This window comes from Paralichthys olivaceus, chromosome 21 (assembly GCF_024713975.1).
Source record: "Paralichthys olivaceus isolate ysfri-2021 chromosome 21, ASM2471397v2, whole genome shotgun sequence".
NCBI classification, from domain to species: domain Eukaryota; kingdom Metazoa; phylum Chordata; class Actinopteri; order Pleuronectiformes; family Paralichthyidae; genus Paralichthys; species Paralichthys olivaceus.
The window spans coordinates 7,936,860-7,960,042 of NC_091113.1; the positions used below are offsets into that span (position 1 = coordinate 7,936,860).

Here is a 23,183-nt window from a genome sequence, read left to right on the forward strand (position 1 = left end):
ATAGAATATAATAGATTTTTTATATTTAAACTGATTCATTTTTATTAAAGTGGTTTGAAACAACACAAAAATTCTTCATATCCATTCAGGAGTAGATATTTCACAATTATTAGAAACAGATTTTACACTGAAATCATATGCAACAAACAAACCAAATGATGATTTCTACTGCAACTGATTCTTTTGAATCATACAAACCAAAAAAACAATTTATTCATGGATCCACGATCACATCTAGAATGTTGCTATAAATGTAGAAGGTAAGAGATTACTTCACCGAGAGCCAGGCTGCTTTTTAAATCAGCTTTCCAGAGTCCGCTCCAAGCTTTCTGATCCCCGCTCTTGTTATTCTTTTCCTTTAACTCGATTTCTGACAGCCAATTCAATTAGGCTGGATATGTGTGGGTGTAAAAAAAGGCAACATGACAAAGTCTGAAGATGGATGGCAACCTTTGCTTCACCATTAAAATCACAATTGCGTCGTATTGAAGCTCAATACATTGGCGTATTACCAGCAGCGGCAAAATGAACACAGCTTGGACTCCAGCGACAACAGGGTCATAACTAATCAACTCCTGCATTTCAGTTGTTGTTCTTTCAAAAGGATCTGCACGCCAGATTTTCAAATTATGGTAAAAATCTAAAATAAAGCTTAAATAAGAGTGAGAATATTTCAGTTCCGTGTTTCACTTTCTGAAGATAAGGCGCGGTGACTCATCAGCCACCTGACCTTAACGGCAGTCTGTGGGGACATGTTGTCTGGCAGAGCGCCTGTCGGACTCATCGGGTGCCAGGGAGGGGCTGACCTGTTGGTAGATGAAGGAGTAGAGGCTGACGTCAGGGCGCCGGCCAAGGCAGCTCCTGCACACTGAGCTGTAGTACTGCCCCAGGAGATCGTACACCTCCCCTGTGAGGGAGACAAGGACACTGTATGTTGTCTCCATAGTGAACTGATATGAAAGCAAGGAAAAGGTTAACAACATTGTTTTCTTACCATCAATAATTAACCATATTCTTGTGCCATGACTTTATATGATTTACAAATAAATCTGAAAATGAGGTACAACTCAAAAATAAAAAAATAAAGAAGGATAGATAAATAATGTATGTTCATGTAAGAAAGGCATGAACACAGCTGCAACAAGAAGCCGACAGGATGGTTGTTTGCCTCACCGACACTGATGTTCCTCTGAGTGAGGAAAGAGTGCATGTTGTGGACATCTGTCATGAGCTGGCTGTCACCAAAGGTGAAATAGGCAACATCTCGGCCCGCCTCAGCAGCTGCCAGCATCTGGAGCAGAGCTGCAGGAAAAGAAGCCTTCGTTAAACTTCGACAGCGAGAGTGGCACAAAAGTAGTTTCAATGGAGTAGAAGTATTGGTCTTTACTGCGTTGAAACATTGGTTTATATTTCCCACAGTCAAGTTTCAAGAGTCATCCAGTAGCTGATGGATGCTACAATTAAGAGTGAGTGGCACTAGTCTGTGCAGTAAAAGGTAAATACTTGAGGGAATAGGTCTGACCCCCACTGAGAACTGTGGATTAGTTACAAAGAGAAGCCAGGTCTGGCCCCAGAGAGCTGTGAATATTTTAAGAGACTGGAAATATGTCCGCTGATTAATGAAGGTTGGGACAGTGGCAAGTTAATGAGAAAAACTGAGTCAACAATTTCAGAAAAGGGGGCTAAGCCGAATGCGTCTGCACTTCAGCAGTTTCCATCCCTTGTTCCGTTACAGCCACTTTCTTCATAACGTTATCTGACAATTAAAAAATAGGTGGACTACATGAGGCCACAGGAACTAAACCCAGGAGGAAAACTGCATCTGAATCATGATAGCTCTTCCCAGGTGGCGTGTCATTAGGCAGACAGTAGGGGATTGTGCCTATGGAGGGCTGTACCTTGCTCCACCTAATTAACAAATATGTAGGGATGTAGGTATAAGTCAAGCGGAAAGGGAGAAGCGGAGGTGCCACTGCAAACGGTTAGCATAAACTCTCCTTAGGCTCCCTGCTCAGTGACAGTGATACAAGGCTTAGACAAAGTGCTGTAACAGACTGATGGACTCGAGCAGCCGATCAATTTCACTATTAATGAAACATATTAACTTTGTCACTTGATCAATAAAAGGAAGGCGACGAGTAGGCTTTAAGTGAAAGGATGCGTTCCCTGGAGACAAATGGATGGCCACACTAGTCTGCTTTCAATCTGAAATTTATTCCGTTATAACAAGGAACAGAGTCTGCGTAGACTGCTAAGAGAGCAAAGATGATTGGAGCACGTTTCTCTCGAGACCTGGTGACGAAAGTGCTGCGTCAGAGCGTTACCTTTAAGACGCTTGTCACCTCCAAAAACGCCACAGCCCCAGTTTCCTGTTGCCACTGCTGCGAGGTATTGGCTTTGTTCCTCAGGGCGAGCAAAGCCACAGTAGGCCTAAATGATGACAGAGTAAAGAGATGTTAAGGAAGCAAATTAGGAAATGTAAATACGAAGAAAAACACAATTTGATAAAATAGGACATGTGTTTTTAGCAGACACGGTGCAGATAAATTCAAGGAAATAAAAACACTGTGAAAAGTTTGCTGTGTGGGAAATCATTCATTATTCTCTACTCAGATTTTGTACATCTATGAATGTTAAATATGTTGTATCATGCATGTTAAAGTATATTTATACATCATTTGTTACACAAAGCCTGAATCAGCTCTGACGAGCCTCAGGTCTCAGGATCACCAAACAGATCACTGGTACGTTTCATACGAGCCAGGCCTGAAGAACACAACCTCTACATAACGTCACATACAAATGGAATATAGAAAAGCCAGTAACAAAGTAATTCCATTTGCCTGCAGGCCTGTGCTTGACATATAATTTGCTGAATGAACACGCAGGTTGATGGGCCTGAAATAAACATGCATTTTTTTTACATTATGTCATTTGGCAACTTCACACCTCTTCCTACAGTTTAAGTGCCACTGGTTTGAAATCTGCGTGGGTTTTTCATATTGAAAATTGCACATTATGGACAAATCCACGTGCATGACCGGGAGCACTTCACATGACATGTCAAGTGGGTTATCACACATGTCAAATAATGGATGTGTTAAACGAAAGATCTTGAAGGGCTCTGGACATTCATTTTCACATTGGAGATGAGGTAAATTGTGAAAATGAATTGTATGGGCCCATCCTCCCCCCGACCAGTCATAAATTCCTGCTGTGAAAGGGCAGACATGACAGTTAGCTAAACAACAATTGAAAAAAAGGGATTGATCTTCATGTAGGTGCATTCCTCACACCCCTGTCAGAGTTGTCAAACTCCTCCATGCTTTCTGACGGCAGACTTGACAACATTAACATCTTGATTTTCTATTACAGATGAGCAGCTCTGACTGGGAGACAGCACATGTGGAGGGATTCCTATGTTTAGAAAATCTGTTGTGTTCATCCAGTGATTGTGATTAATCGTTCAGGGGTCAATTACGTTCATTGAAATTAATTCTGGGCCTAATGAATAAAATGAAGCTTATTCTCTACATATATGACAATCTATCAGTCTGTATTACAAACATATGACACATCTATAACTCACAGGGTTACTTTGAGAAAAGTAAACATCAGTCAATGTCTCAGCTGACATTTGTGATGAAACCGTTTTCCGATTATCAGCTAAATGGATTCACATGGAAATCATGAAATCTCTAATCATGAAGTGAAATCACAAATAAATTCGAAACATGACAATACTGCAGCAGAAAGAAACAAGACTATGGGTATCATCACACTTCCACTGCCATAAAATTAAACAAACTTAATTTGTCTACAAATTTAAAACAAATGCGCTTAGAGCAGATTTTGCCACAAAGCCACAAGAACCAGTTTTCCAGTGAGCTGGCATATGTTGGTCAAACGTCTTCTATCTACAGCCTCTAGATGATGTAACCCAGTATTTATATTTTCTAACATGCAGAGTAAAGGAATTCACAGAAATACAAGAAACAAACAAACAATAAAAAATAAAAAAAAAGCAGGAAAATCAGATTCAAAGGAAAAAATGAAAACTTACCTTATTGAGTTCTCGGTTGATTTTCTCTAGTCTAAATTGTTCCAGAAAGTTCTTGTAATGCAGCGCATCAATGGCGACAATCTCTGTGCATCTTCTCTGCCAGCCATCTCTGAAACAAAGCAACGGGACAGTTTCGCAGTGTTTTATGTAAAAAACAACAACTTCGCTCTAGTCGAATTGGGCAATTATTTCTCAAGGCTACACACCCACGTAAGAAATAGGAAGCTGTACAAATAAAACCAGACAAGCAGTAAAAACATACTTTGGTCGATTGAAAGCCATTTCTGCATTCAGTGTAAATTTTCCATTTCCAAAAGGATAATTCACATAATATTTAAAGGTACTGTAGTGCTTTGATTGGTACTATAATGTACTCATAATGACAATGACAGGTTGCTGTGTTTATCATCTTAATGTACTTAGATAGGATGCTAGCATTTTCTAATTAGAATTGAACAATAAGTAATGTCATTAATGAACTGGTATTTGCTCATAACAGTCAAAGTCAGAAAGATTTATTAACCATGAATATTTTGGTGGCAACCCATCCTATAGTTGTAGAGCTGCTGAGACTAAATTGTTGGACCAACCAGAAGAGATTGTTTTTCTTGAATCAGGCTGTCGAGGTGGCTCAAATAATTCCAGGGAAGGTGTTAAACATATAAGTGAGCTCAGGCTCCATAAATACCTTGGAGTTGTGTCTTGATGGCTGCCGGCCCATTTGTAGGTCTGAGCGTAGCCCGTGTATTTGCTGTACTGCTGTGTACCTGGTAATAACAAACACGGACATTAATCACACGCCACTGCAAAACATTAACGTATTAATCTTCATTATAAACATGGTCAGAATTAAAGAGCACTTCCATCTGTACTTGTGTAGCAAAGCTCAAATGGCAGGTATAGTTACATTGCATTAACAGGCATATAAACTCCCCTTGAGCTATTAATTTTGTTATATTGAACAATGGTTGAAGGGAAATGACAAAAGGATTTCAATTGTGGTTTAACTAATGAAAATCAATATGTTTAGATTTGACAGAGATTAATAAATTCTAATATGACTCTCATTGATACAGAATAACTGGTAGAAATGTTATGCTAGAAAGACTGTGTGGCACATAACATATAGGTTAAACATTCACTTATACCAAACAGAAAGAAAGGGAATTTTCTAAAATGGCTCACCCTGTGAAAATTGAACAATAAAAATGTATTACAAAAGAGTTTTTTCAGAGGGTGTGTCTGTGGTTTTTCTGCTGTCTGTGATTGGACTATACAGGAGCAGCTGTCTTCTGACAAGCGTAAGGTCAACTTATTGCCCCCCCTTAAAATGACATGAGAGGCAGCGACTGACTACCAGCCTGGGGAGGAGGGGGGGACTTAACACCATTAAAAATGGGAGCAGGAGGTGGGGGAGGCAACAACATAGTCAAACAAATGAGGCCACAAATTAACTTCCCAGTCATTAGCACTAATTAGTACCTGGCTGTCAAGAGCACTCGCTGAGCTGCTTCACGCTGCAAAGTGAATAAACCAAGGGATTAATAGTGTGGTGTTGGTGAGCAGGTATTCAGAGATACAGATGGGGGGAGGGAATCTATACAGTGCTCTCCACTTGACAGGATTTCACTGATATTCAGCCTCCATCTCGTTTCTTTTTAAAGTGAAAAGCTAAATTGCAGCCTGAATACTACACAGAAGTACCTCGTCTAGTTCACCGGTTAAACGGAACAGATGAGCAAAAACTGAATGGGTCGCATGTGGAGTGTGGGCTGAGGGTCAATCATTATGACTGTCAGACATCAACTATTGACCCAACCTCAATTTCAACCTGCACCCACATGGTATCTACATTAATACGTACATACATTTATATGAAAGCTGTTAGGTTATTAGTACAGTATAATGTATGGACTAAAAAATATTACTTTATGTATAAAACATTAAAGTGATGTTTAAATTAGAACTAAGAATGGAAAGCGTGTCAGGTTCACAGTGAGATAACCCTGCCAGCCTAAAACCAGAGCATTAACCATGCATACACCTGACCTTTACTGGTTCTCCAAAAATATTAAACTCTATCATCAACTGTATTTGCATTTGAAAGAAACAACCTTCAGGAACAACATAAATTATCCTTTTGATTTTTTTATGCAACCCATTTGCTATTTACATATCATTTGTGGATGGAAGCAGATAAATCTTGGCCAGGGAAAGATGTGTCTAGTTATTATAAGTTATTAAACAAAAAGGGTTTCACAAAAATCTATGGGTACAATTCACAATGTTCCTAAAGGTTGTTTCATTCATGTGTAAATTCATCTAAACAAACACACCTCATATTTGTGGTGGACCAGAAACTGTAAAAGGTCAGAATCGCCTCTCAGCACTTGGTAAAACTGAGCAACTGAAGAAGTTGTATTGCTGTAACATTGTCAAGTTCTGCAGGGTTCCCTCACTTTTGTTAAAACATCAAATTCAAGGACTTTCAAAGCCCAATCTTTTAGTTTGAGATAAAGACTAAGATTGTTTGGCAGGTAACACAAAGCAAGATTTTGTGCAGTGTCAAGAAATAATGTCCCTACATCACTATCTCCTTGTGTTAAGCCTCTCTGGTCGTTACTTCCATCAATGAATCACACAACTTATCCTTGATACTATTTATACTTTTGACCACCCCCGACAATGGCCAGATACCAAGCAATCAAGGCAAATTCAATTAGGCCTGGGCACTTTTGCAAATTTCACTGCAGGGGTAAGATCCATTAGCTTCTCTTACTGTATGGCCATGTGGTAAATTATATCCCCTGTGATATGTTTTGGCACAGTGCAGCAATGACTTGGACTTTTACAACGGGGCAGAGGAGATACGGGCAGGGTTTAATAAAGATGATGGAATGGAAGAGTCCATTAGTGGAGCAGGTCCTGGGCAGGTCTTCCAGCTATAATTAATTCTCGGCCCGAGTAATAACGTTAAGTGGCGCAAGAGGACGCGAGGGAGAGATGGCCGGCAAGGAGTCTGAAGGTGACTCCGGCAAAGCGAGAAGTGCTACAGCAGTATGATTGGTGATCGGGAGGGCGGAGGCTCTGTTGCCTCATTTCTTCTTCCCATCCAACTCACCCATTAAGCAATAAAAGGTTTCTCATATCTTTATGGGTGATGGGTGTTTGCTACATAAGAATGGTTCCAGTTATGGAACAGAACATAGTATAATAAAATATCAGGGACCTGGGGATACAAATGGCTGCAATGTCCCAGTCTGGGACAAAGACATGGCCAATGAAAATGATTGTTTCTGAAACCAATTATTTCATTTGTACCAAGTGAAATGATTGGCTGGCGCACTTGTCTGTCAACAATTGACCTGCCTGCCTGTGCACACCGTGTCTCACTGCACATGACCGCACTCTTCAGCCAAGGAAATACAAATATATAATACTGAAGCAGAGACGATCATCTGACGCAAGATAGCAAGTCACGGAAAAGTTGGCTTAGCAGTTGTAAGGCATGGTGCTTTGACAGAAGGAGCCGTGTGAGGGGGTGGGATGAATCGTTTGCATGTTTTTTTAGGGTGCTTGAGGTCAGCAGAAATAAGCTGCAAACACAAACTATCACACATGGATTTAAATCATTGTCCACTAAAATAACACATATTCAGACATTGCATATTTATGAAGGGTTTCCTATGTATATTTAAGCAGTAATCGTGATTTTTCACAACCGAGCTGTAAAATTCATACATTACGGGTTTATATTATTATTAGTAGTATTATTACATTAAATATGAAAATTGGACTTGTTTGGTCCTCTTGCTTCTTTATGTAACACAATCAAGCAGTCACAATAAATATAGACAGTGTTGAATTAAAATAAAAAAAAGCCAGACAGGCACCATCAGCCTCCTGCTGGGACTCCCTAGGGCTAGCTCTTGCTCCTGGGTCTGCTGGCCTGTCCTAATCTTGTTGAAGCACTCAAAAGCTAATAGACAGTCAGTTGGAATTACTTAACAGAAAGACCCAACAGAGCAATCAGGGAAGCCCACTCTCCAACTCTCGACTGAAGCAGCCAATCAAAAGGAAACGAGCGACAATAACAGACATAGAAAAAAAAAAATATCCCTCAGTGTCTTTCTGAGCCAGGATGGGGTAAACTGAACATCTGCAATGTGTACTCCATGCTGTGTGTGACAAGAAACACTCAACACGCACTGTGTTTCTTCTGTCAAATTATAGGTCAAGCATTAGAAAAGTAAACTGGACGCCTTAGTGATCGTACCAGGATCAACTGAACAACTGAAGAGTGGAATTCCTTCTGTGAAAATTAAGGTTAAACAAGGTGTGAGCGAATTTTTGATCACTGACCTGTGATGATCAAACATTCATTATGGTCCAGGGCTTCAGTGAAGAGGCGAGAAACTATGAGCTCTGGATTGATCAGAAAACGGATTTCCTCTTGAACCAGACCAGAACTGGTGACGCCTCCTCCCACAAATTGATTGGCAAAATCCACCTGCAAATCGAGACAAATGAATGACAATAAATCGTATGGACCAGCAATGCATTTGAAACATCTACTGATTGCATTTATGCTTATGAAATGCAACAGCAAACAACAAATCCAGGTGAAACTAACTTAAGGTTTTCTTTGACTATGAAATGTATTGCTTCCCTTTTGGACATCAGGATGAAAACACCTTGTGAAAGGGTCTCAGCCCTTTTTCTTTTATTTGTGACTGAGTCCCAGACAAGCTGATTGGGAAGGTGGCCTGAGGTGCTCACATTACTCAGACATCTGTCCCCCATGCCAAAATGAGTTCCACTCAGGGGCAGCACTTCAGTGTGTTGCTGCCAGTAGCAAATATCAAAACAAGAGTGCAAGCCCACAATCCAAAGTAAACATCTCTCTCCAGTCATAACACGCTCCTGAAGTGACTTCTGACTGATGCCTGTGATATCTTGTGCTGCTTGCGTTCTTTCAGGTCTGTGCATAGATCTATTGGTGACACGGACTTACTCATATATTTTGGTCTATTTATGATTCAAAGGAAAATATGCATCTCATGGTTTCATCTCATGTACGTGACGACTCATTGTTTTAGTCAGAAAGCAGCCACGTGGAACATACATATAATCCAATTTCAGGGCTGACAGTTGTTGCTCACTGGCGTGTAGAAGAGCGCTGATCAACCCCATCGCAACCTCAGGAAGACGCTGCAAATGGGCGAGCATTGTGAGAGCAGATCTCCCAAAACTGGTCACTCATCTCTGGGACAGCAAGCCAGCCTCAGAAGTCTGCTTTGACAGGTTGTCAGCACCCCCCCACCCCCCACCCCAGCAGAGCATCCATCAATCCAGGCCACAGTTTGCCCCGGAGCTGGTCATGTGTGCACATCAACTGTCAGCTTGTGGCAACTGAAGGAAGACAAAAGGTGAAAGGCAAAGCGGGCCGTCCTGACAGTGCACAGGAAGTGGGGCCGACACATTGAGCGGAGGAGGCTCAGAGGCCTCGACCCCAGTCCCAGCGCACACTCCCTCAAAGGCCTTTTCAGCAGTAGTAAGCAATCTGGGTGAAAGACTCCAGAATGAGGTGGCTCAGTGACTGACTACAACAGAAGCAGGAGAGGACGGGAACCAAATACAGGCAGGGAGGAGTTATTCTCAAACTAACAGCTCAGACAAGCAAAACAATAGAACTCTGCAAATTACAGCAAATTATCATGATCAAGATATTCCCTATGTGTCTTACCTGAAGCATTCCATAACCATCATCCTCAATGGTTCCTTCACACGTGATGTGGAGCTTTGTGAGGTGAGTCTGTGAGCTGAAACAAAGATGAGATGATGGATTTTTAATTGCTTCCAACCAGTCTACTGGATTTAGCCAACTGGCAGATTACAAACTACCACTTCTAATAATAACAATAATGTTTGAGGTTTTAATTACAGTATCAATATAATCACCTTTTCCATTTAGGGGGGTTATCCAAACTTTGTCGTGTGAATGTTACGAGTCCAACAGGCTCTGAAAAGAAAAAAAACCCATTAGAGTACATTACTGCAATAATTGAAATTACACATGAAAACTAAATCCAAACACCTACTTTGCTCAGTGACACTTTTGAAATAACACAGCAGGGTTTTCAGCTTCTCAATCTTCTTTGAAGAGCATCCTTCAAACAGTCTGCAGATAAAGAATAATGAGGGGTTTCATTAAATCCTGAAATTTGATATTATCCTTCTTACATGACAATGAAAGCATAGTTTTTAGGCAAGAAGGTTATACCTGGAAACTCTTACAATCAAAAAAATACAGCAAAGACCTGGAAAAATGACTCTCTAAACAACCAGTACCATAGAGGCACAAGACCTCCACTTTGGCCATGTGAGTTCAGTCATGCTTAAAGTCCAACTCAAACAACTGGATATAAATTAGTTCATCCCTCACTCAGCTTCTCTTTCAGTCACTTGCCGATTATGTAGGCGCTCCTTCACTGTTACGACAATGGAGTTGCCCCAGGCTTGCCATCACCAAGTCACACTCATGTGCCACATCACAGCACTCACATAAAAAAGGAGCAGAGAGGGTAACAGGGCTTCCTCCTTGGGGATACATTAAGAAGCCCTGTGTCCCTTTTAAGCAACAGAGTCCTCATGAGGCAAAAGGTCAGTCCCCCTGAAAAGTAACACACAAACACACACAAAAAAAGCTGCTGGTAGTGAGTTGCAGATTGCGGTTTGTATGCACTTTCAGAATTTAGACCAACATCTCCCCCTCGAGCAAATTCTAGAAAGAGCCTCACCGCCCGCCCACAGTAAAGAATAAGTAATTTCATGTGAGTGAAACAATGATAAAAAGCTTGATGCACCAAGGGCCCTGCAGGGGCAGAGAAACCCATTCATCGAAGTCAATTCCTGCATTCATTTTTCTTTTTGTCAATGTGGCCCCTGCAAACAATTATACATTGTGTAGTCCTCAGGGAAAACTGCCTTTGACATAAGCTGGCCACTATGTGAGAGGAGGCTTTTAGGAAAAAGTCACATCACGGTCTTTGGGGAATACAGAATTAATACACAATATTATATAACATCAATATACCCCCACAGATGTGCAGAAAGTAGTGATGTAACTCAGAAAACTTTGAATGACAGAACCAAAGAACAAAGAAGCAAAAAACAGACGATCTTTCCAGTTTTATCTCAATGCAAATAAGAAATCTGCATTGAGATAAAAGAACATCTGCAGATAAAAGTTTGTTTTTATCCTTTACCGAGAGCGTCTGTAGGAAATAATGAAGAACAGAGAAGAAAAGAGTGTGAACGCCACAGAATGTAATAAAAAGGAAATAAATGAATAGAAAGTTTTAATGCATTAAATATCTGCTGCACGGGAAATTGGTGATTCAGGAGTTACCGTCAGGCTAAAAAAGACAACACTGGCTTTCCTGTCACATCACAGCAAAACCTTTACGTGAATGAAATACTGATGCGATTGAACTCTGTCACAGTCTTCTGCAAAAACAGCCAATGGCCTTCTCCGTTGTCGTAAGCAGCCATCTGAGTCAATGTTAATCTAATTCCTTGCTCCATTTAGGTAATTACACTATGATGCCAACAGAGATGGGGGACATGGCGGAGAGGTGATCTGCAGACTGATTTTGCATTACAGCACATAGACAATCTCCACAGTGGAAGTTTGCAGGGAAGAAAAAAAGAACGCCCTTCAGCTGTCCTGTTTGTCATACTTGACCATTTTGAAAGAAAGGCATTTACCTGTGAACTGCATATGTAGAGAAAGAATGACAAGCAAATACTGTTTCAATCAGCAGAATAAACAAATGAATGTGAAATATATCCAAATGTATCTGTATGTAAGGAGGCAGGGATGGTTACCTTAGTTTAAACACTAGAAATCTCAGCTTTGACCTTAAAAAATGGTTATAATGAAATTGACCTGCTAATTTTGACCTTTTCTCAATAAGCTGTGCAAAACAATGCATCCTTCTTTGAGACAGAATGCACAGCTATGGTTAATAATCTCAATTGCAATTGCATTAATTGGGCAGGAAGAGGAGGTTAAAGAAAGGTCTGCACTGTGCATAATCTGTTGATTACACTATGACAAAGGGTGGTGGCTCCTAAGTGATGTGGTTTATCTTTTTTACATCCAGCCACGAATGTAAAAAAAAAAAAAAAAAAAAAACAGTAGTGCCCCCTCTTGGAAACAAAGCTTGTCATCACAGCAGTATCTTTTTAGATTATGTAACTTTAAGCCTTATGAGTCAGCATCGCCTTGCAACTTTACCTGACAAAGTTGATGTCTGGGTAGTTGTAGTACTCGGTCCTTCTAGAGTTGCGTCGCGGGAAAGTGCAGAAGAAGGCATTGGTGAGCAGACATGCCACCTGCTCCTGAGACATCGTGATGGAGTGGTTCATGCCTCTCTTGAGGAGGGGTATCGGCTGGAGGAGGAACAGAGGTACAACGGAGGAAGGTCAAAATCATTTGTTTTGTCAATTTGTTCAACGAGACGCTGAAGTACATTGCATAAATGCACTAATTCTGTACCACTCTGCACTTCTTGAATCAGTCATCATAATTACAATCAAGGTCTGTTGCTGCACACATGATCCATGATTCCTAAAAAGCTTACGGATTTAATAAAGAATTCAAATAATAAAAAGTCAAAAATGACCAAGAGAGCACAGATGTGAGAATCCTTTTTCTTTAAAATTAATTAATTTTTCTCCTTTCTTTCCAAAAAAGATGGGTTTTTTTATACAATCAATGAAATTTTTACTATATTGATTTCTGGCAAGCTCGCAATCAATTAAAGAGAAACATTTTTCTCTGCTTTATGTGTAGATTCGGTTTAATTTTGATGGTGTACAACACAATTTGACACGTGCATTCATAAATAATGTTTGAGCTGTTTACTTGGGAAATATTTTCACTTGTGTGTGGGCCACTTAAGGGGTGTTACTTGATCAAAACTAAAAAGAGTAACACACAGATGCTAAAATTAGATGATTAGCTGTTTGGCTAAATGAATACACAGGAACCTTTCTAATGAGACTTTTACAGCTATGTCTTTGTGCCAAAAAAACAGATGGACGAAAGCACATTAAACATCTGATAAATGACCATCAACACCTACGTGCCTTGACCTCACCAGTTTTACTACCATTTCAGGAGATTATTTCTCATGTTGCGACCTTTGGGGTTAACCTGCTGCGGTGATCTACTATGTCACAGACCAGCGAGTCGGTGTCCATTTGTTAGTGATGTCTGTTACCTTGGTGCAGAGCTCAGATGCTCTCAGTGCTAATTGCACCATGTCTGGCAGCAGGGAGTCAAACAGATGTTCAGCAGTGTCGTGCTTCAGGACCTTGGAGAGAGCGAGAGATCTGTTTGTTGTTTTGCCATAAAACTCAGCTGTGACATTATTAGCTGTTTGGACTAAGAAGTTGGATATGGACGGATACAATTTACAGCTGTGGTCCCCTTTAAAAATGTTTGAATAGTATCTAACATTATACAGAATAAGAAGTATTAAGGAAATATAAGCAATGCATAATATTAGAGGCCAATACCCTCTTACAACTATTCAACTGCAAACTATTACTTCATAATATTCAACCATTTAAAGGGGAACTTGAAAGCTATGGCTTCATATTTCTAAAAATAAAACATCAGCCTTTAGTTGGACAGTTCATCTATAATAATATCCCCAGAACCAAATATTAAAATACCTACCATCCATGACTCCACAACACACCTTAAGTGCAAAAACATATCTGAAACAATATACTACGGTACCCCTATTTACACCCATGTTGGATACAAAATGTCAGAATGATCAATCACAGAGCAATTTCATCAAGGTTGCAGGATGACGCCAGCTGATTAAACAGTCTTCCTGAACAGATGCAAACAACTGAGGATTGGAATAGAAAAGACAGTGTGTTCACAGGATAAGGAGCCTTGGCTTGTGATTTAGCCCAGGACATTTATATTAAGGCAAAGGAAGCCTGACTAAACACTGTCATAAGTAATGACCTGGTTGACATCATAAACTGCTCCTATGGGCGTAATAAATGAAGGGGGCTGACAGGGCGAGACGGTGGATATAGCTGAAGTAGTAGAAGCCGACCTCTTTAAATCAGCTGAAGACAGTGCATCAAATCAACTGATCTGACTCTCTGTATGACATGATACAGGTCTGTACATCACACCGAACTGACAAAGTAATCAAGCAAGATGTGGGGGTGTGGACAGTGAGAAACCAAAGGGCCCCTATAGATTTAACACAACTGCCTAAAGCTCCTGTTCCTTCTCCCCACAGGTCCGACGCAATAAACCAATCTGATTCACTGCATCTGTGGACGTGTAGAAAATAAAACAGTTGCGAGCTCGTAACCATAAATACAGCACTGGTTTGGCTGAAGAAAGAGACATGAGCAAAAAGTGAGGCTGTCCGTCAACGGCTTTTCAGATATTCATAAGGTGCGAGGGCTCAGATGAATATTCGATGAAGGTGCCCGGCCCGTCACTCTATGCCATTCATGTCTAGTTTTCTCTGACACTCAAAATCTTCCTGCTACAGTGACTCCAACCTGGGATCTCAGGGGGGAGAGAAACAAAGTGCAAAATGGGGGACAAAACATTGCATTGTCTCCCGTTTTACAAACATGTAAGATCCCGTTTTTAAAATTAAATGTGTTTCAATCACCGACACCATATTCAGTGGGCAAATTTCTATCACTGCATTACCAATGCTAATCATGTAGCTTGGTTGGTACTTCGGAATTTTAGTCCACTTAAACACAGGTTCATTACTCAGTTGAGCTGTGAATAAATCCTGTAATGGATGGAGGCAATAAACTATCTTGAGTAAGAGGAAGTGTGTTTCAACATTTGAATAATATATTGTATAAAGAAAGCAAATGTATTTCATGTGAGCAACAATAACAGATTGCTGACTCCAAAAAGTTACCTGCAAGTATTTAACATAACTCACAATGACGACACCTTCAAATATGCATACACACTATTATCAGATACTAAAACAGTTGACCTGACATAACCCAAACCCAACTCTAACTACAGAACTTGGCCTATGGCTAAAGCCTCTTAACATGTTCAGATTGTAATATAATATAACTCCCATTCTAATATGATTTATGGCAGACAAATGGCACACAATTGATTCAACAGGGCAAAGTAAAGTATTCTCTGAGAAATAATGCAAGCTATTTTCATTTCTGACAAGTTACTAAATGTGACCTTTTGGAAAAAGATTAAATTATTTCTCAGGACTCTCACTTTGCCTCTGAAGGGCGGCAGCATTCTTCCGCACAAAACCTATTAATGTTCTGGTGCAAAAATGACAGAAACACATTTGACATACTGGCAATGCATGTACTTTTTTTTCCTGAAACATCAGGAAATCTAGATGATGCCATTCAGCACATGGGTGGATGAGTGCTGCCTTACTATTAGGAAACTAAAACCTATTATTTGTTCAGTCTTACAGGCTCAGGGTTTCTTATATCAAACAATCATGTCACAACAAGGCCCATCTCTCATAATAGAATATTCCAATCCCCTTCATGAGCTAGACAATAGTACAGCCCTCCCTGATCCTCTATACAGGATGATGCGGAGTGCATCAAGACAACAGATGATGGATGGCCTCCAAATGAGACTGGAGAAGGCACTGACAACTCTGAGCAATGACCAATGAACTAACACTGCTCTGGCCATCATGATGCAATTCACGCCTATTTTCCCCTTGCCCTGTGGAGAAAATGACTTGGCAGAGGACAAAAAAAATAAATCACACCTTTAAAATACAACCTTTGAATCTGAGCCTCAGCACTTCAAAAAAAAGACATCCAGGCAGTACAACAATATCAAAAATATACATATTCATTTATTCATTTAACTGTGATGAACTGTTGTGAATGTTTTTATGTATTGCTACAAAAACAAAGGGCAAGTGGTGACTAATTTCTGCACATGGAGCTATGAAGATTTCTATCAATACAGTACTGCTTCACACTGCCACTTAAATACTTTTTATATTAAGTTAAAACTAATCTGGTGTCAAATGTTTAACTTAACTGATGTTGGGCAGTTAGGAGTCATGATTGGACGACTGATGATTCATTAGTTTGCCGTTAATTTATCTGTGTTTACGTGTCTGCATGCAATGAATGACTCTTCCTAAAAAACTAGAAAATGTAATTTTGGAAACCAAGTTCATTCACTTCTGAGGTCACTGAAATTCCTACGAAGATCGGTAATCAGAACTTATATGAATACAGCTCACCTTAGTGCAGTACAGATGTAACGCTGTGAAGTCCCATTTCTTGGCGTGTGAAGGACTGTATTTCAAAATTGCATTCTGTAACAAATAAAAGCAAAATTAGTCTATATTTAAATTTTAAGTCAGGATCACTTTATGTGTTTTAAATTCAGAGACCTCAGTGTGCCTCACATTTTCTGGGCTCATGGTGCCATCTTGTGGCATAAATTGGTAAAAACAGTAGTGCATGGTACACAAAGTGATCAACTTGCCTTGATATCAAGTGGACTTGTGAATTTCTTGTTTAAAGTTTCCTTGATCAGCTCCCACCGACTCTTATTCTGAAGTTCTTGTGTTTCCTGTGGTAGCAAAACTTTTGTTAGGTCTCTGCTGGGTAATTTCAGTTCAGCTTAGAAGATGCAAAGAAAACAACTATGTTGTGTTGTTGTGTTGTTGTGTCTTGTAATTGCAGTGAGTTCATGCATTCATTAAGGGCCATGCGTCAACATTTCTGCACTGTCAGTTGTTGCCCACTGTGTTTTAGTCATGCTCATGTAGACGTGAGAGAAGAAAAATAAATAACTGATCTGAAAGATTGTGGATAGGCACCATCACTTGTAGAATCTCTTAACAGTATTACTTAAAGTGATATCTTGACATTTTGCTAAAAATTGTGTATAATATGTGTAATTAAAAGCAGTTAAATAACAAAATATACATTTTAATTTATGCATGACAATATCTATGACTACTACAGTTTTTATACCAACAAGTCTTGAACCATTACCTCATCTTGTACAGGAAACAGATTACTGCTTGAACAGGGCATCTTGGCATGGATGATGTCCCAGGTATCCTTAAACATACCAGGATATGGAACAGGAACTTTACCATAGTGAAGAAGGTCTGTCTGTCAAAGGGAGAGGATTTAAAAAATGCATTATTACATGTAATATTAACTATGATGTTAAAACATTTGTTTTGATGGTTTAGAAATGATCTTGATGTCACAAAGAAATATCTGCTCAATATACAAACTTTTCTTGAACACCTACACTTTCAGAAACCGGTAAAACATTGTAGTGACTGATGTAATACTGTGTGTTTCTCTGATATAACCACCTCAAGTACTGTGAATAGTATAAAAAACAAAGAGCTCAAACCCTTATCATCACAGTATGCTGGTCAGGGACATTCCTCAGTGGGGGAAGCGGTCTGCCACAGTCAGGCATCCTCTTGAGCTCACTGATTGGCGTCCCCAGCCATTTAACTTCAGGCTTTCCATCAGCAGATGTCGATTCTTTGTGTCCGTCTTGTGTCTCTGGAGACTTATCTGGTCTGCCCCCTCTCCCAAGTAGACGTGGTGACGAGGTCCCCGAGAAGAAATCTGTTATTTTGGTTTTGTGTCTGACAGAGGTTTCTGAGCTTGCTGAGCATGATTCCAATTCTTCTGTTTCAGATCCTCGATCAGTGCAGGACAGCGTGTGGATAAGCCCACTCCCTGCTGAATCCTGGGAAGCAGGTGACACCAGACTGTGTTCCTCCAGGTCTTCTGGTGTCAAGGGTTGAGTTTCTTCCTCCATGTCAAATTCTGTGGGTAATTCAACATTTGGGCAAACCAGAGACTGAGATGAGGTACTTTCAAAGCCGCCATCATCTGTACTTTCCACATCATCTTGGAATTGACACACTTCAGGTGTATCTGTATCTTTCCTGGGCTTAACGACCCATTGTTTTAGAGTATTGATGACCTTATGTTGCTGTCTGGGGCCCATTCTTTGATGAGAAGTGTTCTTCTTAACACGTCGCAAACTACCAGCTCCCGTCTTTGGCTGTAGATCCATCTTCATCTCTGTGTTGTGTATACTTGTTTTTTCTACAGACTCATTATCTTGCTTCTTACTACATAAAGATTGACCTGAATAAAACAGAAGAAAAACAAGCAATGTATTATAAAGGGGAAATATTGGATCTAAATATCAATTTAAGCTGAACCAGGCTGACAAGATAATCTAAATCCACAACATATTACTTGTTGCAAGTCCCCTTTTCTCCATTGCAGTATGCATAGGACCCAAGGTTGTGTAAGGAAGCCAGATAGATCAAATCAAAATATCTCTGCAAGAGGACACCCTGACTTTTTTCGAGGTTTGGCGAGATGAGCCAAGGTCTAGGTATTTATTACAGTTTATAACAATACATATGTTAACTAGTTAACTTCCTGTACGGCTCATCAGCTTCTAGTCTCAGTGAGAGAATACATACTTCTGCTTCAGACGTCGTCCGTCTCCTTCATCCTGCAAGATTTCCTTCATAAAGAGTAGCAGAGAACCTCACCTCGGAGAAAGGATGATGTAGACGCTGGTGCATTGGTTCGGATCTTTAGCCTCTTTGCCAAAGGTTCTAAGTCAGTCATTCTGGAGGAAAAAGAAAGATCCATGTAATTTTGAGTCGGAGCTGCGTTTTCTCTCCATGATCTCATACTCACAATACAACGTGAGCTGACACCACCAGTGAGGCGTATGTCCAGACTCGTCTTTTGGGAAGTCCTTTATTCAATAACTGGGCAAGTCTCGAAATATAAAAAGCAGCCATGCATTACGATATTTACTTATTTACAGAAAGCACATACCGGTGCAGGGTTTTCCCGTGTTGCTAAACGGTGACGGATCAAATAACCCGAAATCGCAGTCATGTACTTTAAGATCACAGATAATGACAGATTGGCAGCCACAGCTTATTAGCTTAAATGCTAACTAGCTTTTGGACAACGCCTCGTTATCGAAACAACCGAAAACAACCTGGCTCGTAATAACGCTTTAGTTAATACTGAATAGTGACATCTTTCTGTTAGCATTAGCTTCAGGCTACACAGTGAGAATGTTTGTTATCGTCGGTCTTCTTCTTCTGGTATTTATTGGCAGTTGGCGAACCAGCTCGTAGGCGCATTGCCGCCACCTTGTGGACTGGAGAGAGATGTAGTTTCTGTCATTTCCACCAGTTCTTATCACACTGATGTGTGTTTAAAGGTTCAGTGTGTAGAATTTAGTGATATCTAGTGTTGAAGTTACATGTTGCAGCTGAACACCCCTCACCTCACCCTCTCCTTCCAAACATGAAAAAGAAACTGTGGAAGCCTTTAATTGTCATAAAAACTCAAAATGTGTTTAGTTTGTCCAGTCTGGACTAATGTAAAAAACATGGCGGCCTCCGTACAGAGGGTCCCCTCGATGTAAATATAAAGTATTTGAATATAAAGGACCTTTTCTGGGGTAAAGAAAACTCCAACTCATACAATTTAGATGAAATGAACTTGTGAAAAAATCATGAGAATTATTCTACATTAAATTTGTGCCAATAGTTCCCTTTCACCTAAATCTTACACACTGGACCTTTAAGTGTTAATGAGATGGTTTTCATTTAGTAATTTGATGCTATAAAAACAAGGCGAAACATGATTGAGTCTAGCTCACAGCTCCATCCCTCAGTTGTTGCTGCGCAGACTCTGACTCCCAAAGTGGCGGCGTTTGTATCCAGGATATTTAAGTTTCATATCTGGATAGTGGGAGGAAGTGGAGATGCGTCGTCTATCTTCATATATAGAGTGTGACTTAGATCAATGTGATTTACCACTGAAAATGTATATTCACTCACTAGTTCTTTCAGTAATAAAGTAATCCAGCAGCTGATCAGTGGAGTAGAGTTTTTTTTCTACACTTGAGGCGGTTGAGGCTAATGTGACAGGATCCTAAGATAAGCCATGACAAAAAAGTTATTTATGTAAATGATTTATCTTTTGATTTTTCAAGTCAATATGGTCTCTTCCTCTTCTGTGATCTGGAGTTGCCATCAGAGCTGGTAGAGGTCCGCTTATTTAGGGATGTTTGGCGGGTGGTCTTTGCTCCATCTTTTCCACTGGGAAAGCTCTGATCCTGGCAGTCGCTCATCATGTCCATGCAGGACTTCACACTGAGAGACAAACCAATGACTCAGCCAAACAACTTCATCTACAAATATCTCATATATTTGTATCTTTATCTGTGAGCACAGAAGAACACAGAGCATCTAAGCACACACTTACTAGGGTCCATTTTTGAATGCGTCCTGAAGGTGGCTCATTGTGATGAATGGATGCTCAAGGATTCCTCGAGGAGTGATTCTCTCAGAGGGATCCACCTTGAGCATCTGTGTCAACAGGTTGGTGAAGTAGGCCAGGTCATGCTCACTAGCCTCGCCACCTATCTCTGAGGGACCATGACAAATCTTGAATAGGATGAGAAAAAAACAAATCAGTAAAAAAATATGAACTTGTCAGCATGTTTGACTTTTAAAAACAAATGTTGAAAGACTCAAAAGATATTTGATACCATTATCAGCTCCTCCAGGCAGCTCATCCTTTTGGAGGGTTGAAAAGAATCATCCCTCTCATCCAGTGACTGAAGTTTAAGAAAGACAGGTTAAAGTAAAGACACAAAAACTTGATGTATAGACAGATAAGTTAACATACTTTGATAACACAGCTGAGTGATGGCCAAATATCGTCGTACCCTAAATATCCAACGTATGGATCCCGTCTGGTATGAGGGCCAGAAAAAGTAGTGCGCGAACTGTCCAGCTGTCAGTAACTTTTGGTAAGGCTTTCCAATTGTGTGTACAATGTTATTCATCTGTGGGCATAACACAAAGTAATAATTAGTTACCTTCAAGTTGGCAAAGTGAGCATTGGTGATCAGGCAGTATGTGTGAATTTGTTACTCAAACATATGGATGAAGTGTCTCTTGTTGGAAAAGAGTCATTGTTTGTGACATTAAAAGATCTTGATGAAAATACTAGAAATTTGATACCTTGTAATGGATTATCTGTCCCTGTTCTAACCAGATGTGGATTTAAAAATGCAAAAACATCATGACAGAAATGTTTGTTGTGTTTTAAATAGAATACATGTACTGACCTCTTTATATACAGTCTATGGTACTAACCAAATTGTACTTGTCCTTGACATTGAACAGCAGTTTGCCTCGAAACATTTCTGCAGCAATGCAGCCGAGCGACCACACATCTATGGCCTCGTTGAATGGAGCTCCCAGCAGGATCTCAGGAGATCTTAGAAGAAGACGAGAAACAATATTACTGTGGTTATAGTTCTATACCAGAATAATACAGCAGACAACAAATGTCGGACATAAACAGATGTGTTGCCGATTTCTTACCTGTACAACAGGGTCTGGATGGTTGCACCAACATGTTTTGCTGGATTGCTCAGGGCTGAGCCAAAGTCAATGACTTTGATCCTCAGCGACAAGAGATGTTGCACCATCATGATATTTTGTGGCTTTAAATCTCCGTGAGTGATCCCAGTGCTCTTAAGAAAGTCCAAGGCTGTGGCAAGCTGAAATCATAATAAAAAAGGTTAATTAAACTCTACTGCAAAGTTCATGTTGTCAAGAAAAATGTATGGCATTGATGGCAGTGAAAAAACAAAAAGAGAAAATAACACAAACCTGCTGCAGAATCGGTCGGATCTGCATCAAATTCAAAGATTGGGTCGGGCTACTCCTGATGAATTTAAAAAGCTCAATATCCAGCTTCTCAAACTCGAGACAGTAACATTCCTTATAGGTGAAGGAGTCATTCCATCTCACAATATTGAACCGGTCTGCGTTGAGGTCTTTAAGTTTGCACAGGTTGATCTCCTGAATGAGATAATAGGAGATGTTACAGGTTTCATGTGAGATGTGATGTTGATTTGTTACAAAGGTCAAACATAAATAGACAGAAGTCTGTACCTCCAACTTTGCTGTCCGAATTTGCTCCTTGCTCCTAAAGATTTTCAGAGCAACCATTTCGCTGGTGGTCACCTTCTTACATTCAGTGACTATGCCAAAGGAGCCACTCCCCAGGTACTTCTGCACCTTGTAAGATGTTGTCGGGGAAAAGATGTCTGTTCCGAGGTCAAATCCGCATTTCATCATTTTCACACCTAGAAAAGAGAGTAGAAAAGACAAAGTTTAGACACAAAACCAAGTGTTGTTACATAGAGCCTGACATCCAGTTTCCATGCACAGAGCAGAGAAGTTTATGAACAGTTTCAAGCTCAGCGATTCATCTGTCAATTTAATCTGAAAATGTATTTACGCTTCTAGATCCCTTGAATGTTGTGCTGTTAGCCTAAGCCGAGAAAGCTAAGCTGTTAATAGCTGTTAAGGGTGAACATAACCTGTTAGCAACAATAATGTTATATTTACTAGCATGTTTATTTCAGTGGCATTGTTTATTGAGAGGATATGTTTGTCATGTCCTCTGCTTCTTCTTAGGCAGGACATAAAAAAATAAAAACTACCAAAACTACTACTTAAATCCAAGATAAATGACAGACTGATTAATATTGCTTACTTCTATTACTACTAATATTACTCATGTTACTACACTTATAGTAAACAATCAAAAATGAGCAGACACAACATACTAAGTGAAAAAATATGAAATTACAACTTTTACAATTGTCAGCTGTAAAATAAAACAATCAACCTACCAGAAGATCAATGTGTCACTGGTGAATCCAATTTCTTCGAAAAATAAATGTTTTTTTCCAAAAAGAGTCAAGGTTTCGTCAACTTGATGCTGCACCGAGTAGGTTAACTAAACCAACTAGTAATGAAGTGTGTGCATTTATGTCTTTAATGAAACTATGATCTTTACTAATTCCATTGATGTCTTTGATCTCTCATTACATTTTCAAATCTTTACTGACAATCATTGTTACGGTGCAATAAGGCTTCAGATAAATTTAGCCTGTGCTAAGGGTCTGATAAAA

The 23,183-nt window shown here is 39.9% G+C and overlaps 2 protein-coding genes across 4 annotated transcripts; both read right to left on the bottom strand.

Moving 5' to 3' along the window:
* Window positions 1-15: 15 nt before the first annotated feature.
* On the bottom strand, window positions 16-19,290 carry LOC109627180 (poly(ADP-ribose) glycohydrolase-like). Of its 3 annotated transcripts, none has more exons than XM_020083629.2 (17): window positions 18,857-19,290; window positions 18,706-18,785; window positions 17,532-18,286; window positions 17,156-17,278; window positions 16,641-16,727; window positions 16,393-16,467; window positions 13,354-13,446; window positions 12,366-12,520; window positions 10,165-10,244; window positions 10,025-10,085; window positions 9,810-9,885; window positions 8,426-8,573; window positions 4,752-4,830; window positions 4,064-4,172; window positions 2,325-2,430; window positions 1,174-1,302; window positions 16-907 (listed from the first exon to the last, which is right to left on the bottom strand). In XM_020083629.2, the coding sequence occupies exons 1-17, from the start codon at window positions 18,961-18,963 to the stop codon at window positions 732-734; spliced, it is 2,439 nt and encodes an 812-aa protein (XP_019939188.2). In that variant the 5' UTR covers window positions 18,964-19,290; the 3' UTR covers window positions 16-731. The 3 variants fall into 3 exon arrangements, with proteins under 3 accessions (XP_019939188.2, XP_069373605.1, XP_019939189.2); XM_069517504.1 differs by having other exon boundaries at window positions 18,634-18,785; window positions 18,857-19,284; XM_020083630.2 differs by having other exon boundaries at window positions 19,001-19,280.
* An 850-nt stretch (window positions 19,291-20,140) lies between these two features.
* On the bottom strand, window positions 20,141-23,033 carry LOC109626721 (homeodomain-interacting protein kinase 1-like). The gene is made up of 9 exons (XM_020082854.2): window positions 22,902-23,033; window positions 22,156-22,349; window positions 21,871-22,062; window positions 21,580-21,758; window positions 21,349-21,472; window positions 20,916-21,035; window positions 20,736-20,804; window positions 20,450-20,631; window positions 20,141-20,337 (listed from the first exon to the last, which is right to left on the bottom strand). Exons 2-9 carry the CDS (start codon window positions 22,339-22,341, stop codon window positions 20,178-20,180), a joined length of 1,212 nt encoding a protein of 403 aa, XP_019938413.2. The 5' UTR covers window positions 22,342-22,349; window positions 22,902-23,033; the 3' UTR covers window positions 20,141-20,177.
* Window positions 23,034-23,183: the final 150 nt, after the last annotated feature.

Excerpts from the sequence above, each read along its gene's own strand:
- LOC109627180 (XM_020083629.2), bottom strand. The coding sequence starts at position 18,963 with ATGGCTGCTTTTTATATTTCGAGACTTGCCCAGTTATTGAATAAAGGA. Across the intron at positions 18,287-18,705 it reads TACATCATCCTTTCTCCGAG|GTCAATCTTTATGTAGTAAG; the intron begins GTGAGGTTCTCT and ends TGTTTTATTCAG. Across the intron at positions 4,173-4,751 it reads CATCAAGACACAACTCCAAG|AGATGGCTGGCAGAGAAGAT; the intron begins GTATTTATGGAG and ends GCTTTGTTTCAG.
- LOC109626721 (XM_020082854.2), bottom strand. The coding sequence starts at position 22,341 with ATGATGAAATGCGGATTTGACCTCGGAACAGACATCTTTTCCCCGACA. Across the intron at positions 21,036-21,348 it reads TCAAGGACAAGTACAATTTG|ATGAATAACATTGTACACAC; the intron begins GTTAGTACCATA and ends TTATGCCCACAG. Across the intron at positions 20,805-20,915 it reads CCATACGTTGGATATTTAGG|TCACTGGATGAGAGGGATGA; the intron begins GTACGACGATAT and ends CTTAAACTTCAG.